At 32.5% G+C, this 10101-nt stretch overlaps 1 protein-coding gene across 1 annotated transcript; it reads left to right on the forward strand.

Moving 5' to 3' along the window:
• The first annotated feature begins 1435 nt into the window (after positions 1-1435).
• On the forward strand, positions 1436-8201 carry LOC111912916 (nucleobase-ascorbate transporter 3-like). The gene is made up of 14 exons (XM_023908648.3): positions 1436-1835; positions 2427-2524; positions 2636-2812; positions 3150-3250; positions 3354-3429; positions 3868-3927; positions 4267-4451; positions 5269-5365; positions 5710-5796; positions 5898-5956; positions 6415-6506; positions 6591-6668; positions 6758-6921; positions 7856-8201. Exons 1-14 carry the CDS (start codon positions 1685-1687, stop codon positions 8072-8074), a joined length of 1644 nt encoding a protein of 547 aa, XP_023764416.2. The 5' UTR covers positions 1436-1684; the 3' UTR covers positions 8075-8201.
• The last annotated feature ends 1900 nt before the right edge of the window (positions 8202-10101 follow it).

Raw genomic sequence — 10101 nt, forward strand, 5'->3', positions numbered from 1 at the left:
TTGTTTAAGACAAAGTAAAGGGAAGTTGATAATTAGATTGTCTCTTTTAAGAAAAAAATTGTCTTTTGTCTTAAAGACTTAAGAGTCTCTTTTGTTGTAAGAAGAACTAGTATTTGTTCATTATCGGTGGATATCAGTAGAACAACTATCTTTGTGCTCTTGCCATCTTCTTCGACAATCAACCTCCCAAGAGGAACCAAAAGCTACAAAGGTTGTTAATTATTTTCTTCTAATGGTTGTGCTAATCTTTCATCTTTATGCAAAATGATCATTTGGTGAGAATAAAATAGTTTTCTCTTATTCAAAATTTAAATACTTTCGTTGTCATATTTGTGTTTTTGGAAACAGACTTTTAAATAAAGCCCAACACCATTTTATCTTCTAATGTTGATCTCTAGATGCCCACATATGTACTCAACTAGGGGTGCAAACGAGCCGAGCCAAGCCCGAACTAGGCTTGGCTCGGGATCATTTAAGTTATATGAGGCTTGAGCTCGAGCTCGACTCGATTTGAGCTTTCTTGCTCGTAAAGAATTATACAAGCTCGACCGGCGCTCGGGATAGACTCGTTTTTTATCTGACGTGCCTAAATAAGCCTAAGCTCAACTCGAGTTCGTTAAGAAACTCGTTTATTAATACCCGAAATCCATAATTCCCCAAATATGTTTTTAGTTTAATAATAATAATAATAATAATAAATTATATTATATAAAGGCTCTGTTTAGGCTTGCGAGCCTAATTGAGCTTAATGACATAGGCTCAAACTTGAGCTCTTTTAATAAACGAGCTTTAATATTAAGCTCGAGCTCGACTCAGACTCGTTTAAAACGGTTTTGAGTCGAACTTTTAACGATCTGATCCCGAATAGCTTGACTCGTTTGCACCCCTATACTCAACTCACTCCGCCACCAATACACCACGAGCACTTCCTCTTGAATCTCGTGAAACATCTCACGCAATATCAAGGAAAATATATAGGGATTGAGAACTAAACTCTGATGTAGGTCAACATTAACAAAAAACGATTCCACATCACCTATAAGGTTAAAACGCTAGTCGTAGACTGACAATACACATCTCGAATCTCGAATAGCCAAGACATAACTCATGGGATATGCTATCATTCTGTTTGATTTAAATCCATCCTACCATAACTCAAAACGTAAATTAAATTTATAATTTGGTTTGGTCTAAAACCAAAGTTAAAAATTGATTTTATCCGAATTCAATTTCGATTCAATTAGATTATCCATTTCTTCCCTTTCAAACCAAATTAAAAGCTCTATCACATAACCATGCCAATATTTAAAATTCAATCATTTAAAGGTATCCATAACCCATTGATATATCCTATTAATATATCGACCCGAAAGTGGGTCCATGGCAAAATGCCCATGCGTTTACGTCTAGAGACACTCCCCCAGGGTCTTCTCTCTATCAGTATCAGGACACATTATTTTATAACCTGTTTGAACGTGTTAAGGATCTGGTTTTCCTCTCCGCCCTTTTCTCCGAAATTCTTTTTTAATTTACTTCCAACTTACTCCTATCTTCTTTCCAAGAAAACTCCAAACACTTCCAACCTATCTCATACATTTCCAATTACTCCATTCTCCTCTTTTCGAGATTCATTTACTTGGTGTTCTTTAGATTCCAATCGGAAGTAGACAGTAGAGTTTTGATAATGGTGGAGAACGGACACCAACAGCCACCAGCTCCAGCGCCTCCGCCGCCCACCGTCCAGCAACCGCTAGGTGCCGCCAGAGGTCCTGCTTTCCCACCCGCCGAACAGCTTCTCCAGCTTAACTACTGCATCCATTCCAATCCTTCATGGGGTTTGTCTTACCCTCTTTCACTAATTTTATCTCTTTATCTTTAAATCTTTAAATCTTTAAATCTTGAATCTTTACTTTTTTCTTTAAGACAAATTTTGTATGAGAACTATTTAGAAAATGATTTGAACCTTTAGAAAGTTGAATATCCCTAAAAAAAGTTCATTAAAGTTTTAATTTTTATAGTTTGAAAGGTACGATTCTTTTCCCCTATCACCATCCGATTATTGTCACCCTTTTGGATGTTTAAGAAACCCTTTTTTTTTTTTTTTTTTTGTAAAATAAAAAAGTTTTGATTTTTTTTTCAGTTACTTCAAGTTTAAACGATTCTTTACCTAACTCTCTATAATTTTGCACATCAAAATTACCCATGTCCTTTGATTGGAGAAGCTTTAGTAAAATTCACAGATTGTTCTTGCTTCTTTTCTGAAAAGAAAAAAGGGCAAACAAGATACAGTTTGATGTTGACCTATTTGTCTCTTCGGTCAAATCACATGAACTTTTTACACCTTTTTGGAGAATCTTATTTAATTTTAAAAGGTCCACATATCAAATTAATTTCAAATTCTAATTTCTTCGATTAAAATTACGCAGCCCAAACTGCAATTCTGGCATTCCAACACTACATCGTTATGCTTGGCAGTATCGTCATGATCGCATCCATTCTCGTTCCTCAAATGGGTGGTAGTCATGTGAGTCTTTCACTTTATTTAATATTATTATTCGAACTCATAAAAAAATAAAAAAAAGTTGGCTAAATTTCAAAATATTTACCCTAATTTTGTTTCTTTTGTGGTGTATAGGGCGATAAAGCGCGTGTAATTCAAGTTTTGCTGTTTATGTCGGGAATAAATACCCTTTTACAAGCATTATGTGGTACTCGGCTTCCTACAGTCATGGGCCCATCTTTTGCTTATATGTTAGCTGTGTTATCAATTATAAATGATTTCAGAGATGAAGATTTCCCATCCGAACATGAGGTTTATATTCAACTCAAACTTTTAATTTCTTCTCACATGACATTACAAAACAGGTTGTACTGTGAACTGTGTTTGACATGACATGACATTACAGAACAGGTTGTACTGTGTTTTGACGGACATTGAACAGACACAAACATTGAACAGAGACTAAGACTAAGACTGATGTCAATTGGACAAAGATTGCAATGTTTTGTCTCACCCGAAAAGATGGGATCTCTCGTCTATGCAAAAAGACATATTTGCCCTCCACATGTAACAAACACACCAACTATGGTGGTGTCTTGTTTATTTTTTTTAATGGATGGTGGTTTTTTTTTTATGGTTTAAATAATAGAGATTTCTGCACACTATGAGAGCGATTCAAGGATCATTGATCATTTCATCGTTCATTAATATGCTTCTTGGATTTAGCAGAGCATGGGGAGAATTCACAAAGTAATATAACTATCTCTATTCTCTAATCGAACTTTCTTTTTTGTACTTTTTATTTTTTTTTGTGTTAAAGTTTTACTATTTATTTTGTTTTTGTTGTTTGCAGGCTACTTAGCCCTCTTATTGTTGTTCCATATGTTTGTGTGGTTGGACTTGGATTATTTGGAAGGGGTTTTCCACAGGTTCATTTTTGTTCTCAAAATAATTTCTACCCATGATTCGTTTTGTATGAAAGAGATAAATACAAGAAATAGCAACGTATTTCATTTATTTATGTATTAGCGTATTCTAATTTCATTTCTTTATATTACATCATCATGCTTTCAAGATTCTCTTATTATGACATTGTAATTTGAAAAATCCACCTTATTATAGCATTGCACTTTCATTTTTTTTTCTTATTTTGAGATTTTACTTTGAAAGATTGACCCAATTATAAAAGTTGAAATTTCTTTTTATATGAATGTCATTTCTATAAATGGGTTGATTTTTCAAAGTAGAATAATGAAAGTATAAATGTATAATGATATAATAACAAATCAACATAAATACATTGCTATTTCTTGCATGTAATCCTTTTTGAAAACTCAAACTCATAATCTACATTGTCTCATTTACAGCTTGCAACGTGCGTTGAGCTTGGGCTTCCTATGCTTGTGTTTTTGGTTGTCTTTCAACAGGTATTGCATCTAACTATCTAAGAATTAAAAGAAACTCCAATTGGTCCACTATCTATCGATGTTTGACTTTTGTAGTCAATTTGAGTCACTTTGTTTTTTTCTAAAATTTAAGCACAATATAGTGAAAAAACTAGACAAAATAAGTGTAGAATATTATATTATAGTTTCTAAATCCAATAATGTAGCGTTTGATCTTCAAAATGAAAAACAAACCTTGTCAATTCTAATAAGTTTGACTTCCAAGAGTCAAACTATACATAGGTACATGGGTAGGATTAAAATCCTTTCTAGATCCATTTTTGTAAAATAAAATGGTTAATTTAAGATTTTATATTACAGTACATGAAACACCTCCATCCGTCTGCACACCCGGTTCTTGAGAGATTTGCTTTGTTGTTCTGCATTGGGCTCGTGTGGGCTTTTGCCGCCATCTTAACCGCCGCCGGTGCGTATAACAATGTCCGTGAAATAACCAAGCAGAGTTGTCGTACGGATCGTTCCTTCCTTATTTCATCTGCTCCATGGTAATCATTATGCTTTTTGAGAATCTTATACGCAACGTCTGTTATGCATGACATGACACATGATAGGACATGACATGACAACAGATGACATGACATGACATGACATGACAAAACAGAATAGAGCAGTCTTGTACTATGTTTGGCATACATTGAATTGGGACCAGGACAGATGTCAATAGGACAAAAGTTGCAACTTTTTGTCCCACCGAAAAAGTGGGACAAGGACTCGCACTTGATCTGTCGGCTTTGCAAAAGACATGAATGCCCTCATTGCAAATAAACAATTGTTGTAAAACGGGTTAAATGCAAGAAATAGCAACATACTTTGATTTGTTTATTATAGCATCATACTTTTGTTTCATTCTATTACAACGTTATATGTTAAAAATTATACCCAATTATATAGACTTTTAGCAAAACCATGCCATCTAAATACAAAGCATTTTTCTTTTCTATAATAAGAAAAAAGGAGAGCTTACTATGCTATAATTGGGTAGATTTTACAACATACAATGCCTTAGTAAGAATTTTTTTTTTTCAATGTACAATGGTGAAATAGAAAGAAACGAAAGTAGGTTGCTATAATAGACAAATAAATTAAACCACGTTGCTATTTCTTTCTTTTAGCCTTTGTAAAAGTGCCAAAATAACACTATAGTTTGCAGAATCAAACAATATGGACAAATGTTTGATATTTTGCATGCAAATTTCCAACAAAAAGCCAAGTATAATGTAGTTCTAGAAAAATCTATTCATTGAACCTTGGATTAAACACCTTTTTTCTGACTCCTTTACATTTATGCTAACAATTATATAGGATTAAGATCCCGTATCCGTTTCAATGGGGTACACCTATATTCAGAGCTAGCCATGTTTTTGGAATGATGGGAGCTGCTCTTGTTACAACTGTAGAGGTTTTGCTAAATCTTTTCTTGTACTTTCATTGATTTGTTTATTATATATTTATAGCATATTATCATCCTACTTTTGTTTCTTCCTATTTCAACATTATACTTTGGAAATCTATCAAATTATAGCAATATCATTCAGAAAGCAATCTTAATGCTGTAATCGGTAGATTCTTCAAATTATAATATCCTAAACTCCTAATAAGAAACTGAAAGTACAATGCTACAAACTTACAACACACAAATTAAGAAATATAACGCAAATAATTCTCTTTTCTTTTTTCCATATATATATATATATATATATATATATATATATATATATTTATTATTGTTGTTTTTTGTTAAAGTCAACTGGAACGTTTATTGCTGCTTCACGTTTTGCGGGTGCAACACCACCTCCAGCACATGTTCTGAGTCGAAGCATTGGTCTACAGGTTCATTTACACCCATTAATCATTTAATTTCTTCCATTGTTACCCTTTTTGTCTCTTGAATATACAAGAAATATATAGCTTGTGGTTGTATAATGTTATAGGGTGTTGGTCAACTGCTTGATGGGATATTTGGTTCAATTGTTGGCACTAATGCATCCGTGTAAGAACTTTTGTGATTCAAAAACAAATTTTGTTACATATGACATGACATAACATGACATGACATATAAGACAACCTTGTATTGTGTTTGACATCACTGACATCCGAAAATGTCAGTAATAAGACAAAAATGTAAACAGTTGTCAATAGGACAAAAATTGCACTCATTTTTGTCTCATCCGAAAAAATGGGACAGAGACTAAAAAATTGCAATTTTATGTCTCGTCCAAAAAAAAAGGAGAAAGACTTGCTCTTGGTCCTTTTGTTTGTGCAAAAGACGTAAATGCCCTCTACATCCTCAGTGTCCTATCCAAAAAAATGGGAGAAAGACTTGCTCGTGGTCCCTTTTGTCTGTACAAAAGACGTAAATGCCCTCTGCATCCTGATTGTTAAAAACACATCTCAAAGATGCTTCACTTTGACTTACTAATTTATGTAAAATTTTGATTGTACTATAGTGAGAATGTTGGACTTCTTGCTCTAACACACGTTGGGAGTCGAAGAGTGGTTCAAATATCTACTGTGTTCATGTTCTTCTTCGCCATATTTGGTTTTCATCTTTTCCAAAATAACTTTTTATTTAACATTTATTTTCATTTTCATTTCATGATTAAATCTCATTGTTCTTCCTTAGGAAAATTCGGAGCCTTCTTCGCATCAATTCCTCTTCCAATATTCGCAGCGATTTACTGTGTCCTCTATGGCCTTGTAGGTGAGTTCTTAACTTCTTCCCTTTTCATTTTGCATTTCTTTTAAGAAATAAAAAAGTTCTAACAAATTTGTTTCTTTTTTTTTGAATAGCTGCGGTTGGAGTTACGTTTATTCAATTTACAAATAATAATTCAATGAGGAATATATACATAATGGGATTGGCATTGTTTTTGGGGATATCAATTCCCCAATACTTTGTGATGAACACTAATGGTGGAAGTGGCCATGGACCCGTGCACACTGGTGGTGGATGGGTAAGGAATTTCAAAGGGCACGAAATAGTAACATTGTACTTTTTAAAATGACTTATTAACTTATTGACTTTTAAAAAAGCCAAGGAGTTAAAAAAGTGTTTCGTGAAGACTAACTTTTTAGGCAAAAAAATGACTTTTAAAAAGTCACGAATTCTTAGCTTTTCCAAAAAGCCAATAAGGAGTTTCAAAAACACTCCCTAAATGCTAAAAATAGCAACAAAGTTTCATGATTTGTTCCTATTAAAGTGTCGTACTTTAGAAAATTTGCCAAATATTACAATTGTCATCAAAATATAAACTGAAGAGTAAATTACACGAATGGTCCCTATGGTTTAGGGTAATTTGCGCGTTTGGTCCCGAACTTATTTTTTTAACTTGGAAAGTCCCTACTGTTTGTTTTTGTTACGCGCTTGGTCCCTGTCTTACCTAAAAAAACTATTTTACCCTTGATTTTATAATTTATTTAAATAAACACACCTCCAATCCCACCCCCATCACCTTACGTTACTTATCCCATCATTTTTACCTATTTAAATAATAGTCTTTTTAGGTAAAATAGGGACCAAACGCGTAACAAAAACAAACAGTAGGGACCTTCCAAGTTAAAAAAATAAGTTAGGGACCAAACAGACAAATTACCCCAAACCATAGGGACCATTCTTGTAATTTACTCTAAACTGAAATAATTTGTACAATTTTTTGAAGTATAAGACATGTAATAAGAAAAGAGAAGTCAAATGCACAATGCTATAAATCGGTACATTTTTCAAAGTACAATGCCTCAATAAAAAAAAAAAATTTAAACTACAACGCCACAATAGAAAAAAAAAATTTATAAGTAGGATGCTATTATACATAAATAAATGAAAGTACATCCTTTTCAACTTCAACATTTATGTTTATTCTTTAACATTTAAAATGGTTTTGTATGCAGTTTAATGATATATTGAACACCATATTTGCTTCGGGTCCAATGGTGGCATTGATAATTGGGACTTTGCTAGACAATACACTAGATGCCCATAATACACATGATGAGAGAGGGGTACCATGGTGGGCCCCATTCCAACACAAGAAAGGTGATAGTAGAAATGATGAGTTTTATAGTTTTCCCATTAGGATTAGTGATCGTATTCCTACGAGGTTTCTTTAGAGAGATTACTTTTGTTAAATATAAGTGATTGTTGAAATTCAAGATCCATGAACCAAAGGGTGACTTTTGTATGTTTTTATTGGTTTTTTCATCATTTAGTATAGTAGAGTTCTTTTTGGTTGTTTAATCATCTCTTTTAAGCTTTTGTTGACATATGAAAAGTTTTAGGTGGAAATGATATGTCAATATAGTTTAATCAAATGTTTTTAGATGGAAGTAATTTGATACTTGGATGTGAGTTTAATCTAAGAATTTTTATAAAAATTAAATTTCACCTGCGTTAGTAAGTCGGTAATGTTACAAAATGCTAGATAAGCATGGAAATGAAGAAATGATAAGTCTTTTTCACAAGTTCATTGTTTGTATATTTTAAGACGTTTGATCACTATGACAGATTAGGATATGACGTTTTTTTTGGTTGTGGCTTACTAAAGGAGCAAAAGAAGTCATTGTAGAATAGTGAAAGCCGAAATGAATGTGTTTAAAAGTTGTGGAAAGCTCTTTCATAATGATTTTAAAAATTGTGAAAAGAAAATTTTCTGAAAATAATTGACTCATTGGCATTTACAAAGTGAGTTTAAGGCATACTTTCATTTTTATAAATGTGGACTATGATCGTATTAGACAAATGCGGCTGAAGCTTTTAAAACATACTATAAAATTACATAAAAATGTAAAATTGTTTATCTAAAACATACCGTTGATTTAAAAAAAGGTAACTAAGTTGATTTGCATAATTTTAAAAAGTTTTTTTTTTTTTTTTTTCGTTAAACACTGTTTGAAGTAGTTCTTTCTTTGATTTGAAGTGTTTTGTTTTAGCTAAAAACTAAAAGCTCTATGGTCAAACTATGTTTTTTTTTTTTTTATCTTGAAAGCTCAAAGATGAAAGCTTCTAAAAGTTTTATGTAAAACACGCCTTATATGTACATTTTTTATATCGACAAATTCAAACTCATATGGGCGAGAGGCACCTAATGCCCAACACACCTGGGTCGACCACAAGTCATTCATATGCGACTCATTTGATATAAACTGTGAAAGGTCATCGAAAAAACATTTTATGCTATGTTCTCATATAAGAAGGATAAATCATTAACATGTGATCAGTGATCACATGGACATTCATCTGTGGAGTATAATACTCCAAGTATCATATATAGTTAGACATTGACATACGAATGATTAACATACTTCTTATATTATTTTATTATGGATTGTATGCATTTTTCTCATTTACTCATTATATGTCAAAAGCCTATGTTTCATTTTTATGGATCATCGGTTTGTAATTTCATGGTCATTCTCTTATGTTGGTTACTCCAACATCATTTTTATTTACCATTCACATGTGAATGAATATCATTAATTCATAATTCACATTATCACATATGAATCTTTTTGTTTCACTTAAGTAAGATGGTCCAAAAATCATATATAGTTGATAATTCTAATGTGAATGATAATCTTTTATTAATCTTCATAACATATGGTTATTTCGATCTTCCACTTGTGTATTTTATTATACATTTGTAATGTAGTCCGTCATTCACATGTGAATGATCCACCTTTTGATACTTTATTGTTTTTTATTCGAACATAATGATACAACCATTCAACAATATATATTTATTGTTGAGTTACAGAGCATGATCTTCCTTTTGAACTCATTGCCATTATGTAGACTAAGCACGAGGAGTAAGTATGAAGAGCAGGCTGCAGAGTAAGTATGCATGGTAGTTGCACAGTGGGTCTATTGGGTAGCTATGAAGACTTTAGGGTAGTTGTGGAGTAAGATGCAAGGTTGTGTTAGAATTTCAGAGTAATAAAGGCATTTGGATATTTTGAGAATTGTGATTTCACTATCAAATCAAAGTATTGGGTGGTATTCCCTAATCTTTGATTGGATAAGACTCAGAAATGAGAACAAGAATAGAGAATATGGGTGTTATGAATTTTGTGTGTACCATCAAATAAAGACCAAAAATTAGTTAAGTAACATTTCCATCAAAAAACTGTCACATAGTTGT

This window comes from Lactuca sativa, chromosome 4 (genome assembly GCF_002870075.4).
Source record: "Lactuca sativa cultivar Salinas chromosome 4, Lsat_Salinas_v11, whole genome shotgun sequence".
NCBI lineage: Eukaryota > Viridiplantae > Streptophyta > Magnoliopsida > Asterales > Asteraceae > Lactuca > Lactuca sativa.

Coding starts and splice junctions, on each gene's coding strand:
- LOC111912916 (XM_023908648.3), top strand. CDS start 1,685: ATGGTGGAGAACGGACACCAACAGCCACCAGCTCCAGCGCCTCCGCCG. Junction 2,525..2,635: donor CTCAAATGGGTGGTAGTCAT/GTGAGTCTTTCA, acceptor TGTGGTGTATAG/GGCGATAAAGCGCGTGTAAT. Junction 5,366..5,709: donor CTCTTGTTACAACTGTAGAG/GTTTTGCTAAAT, acceptor TTTTTGTTAAAG/TCAACTGGAACGTTTATTGC.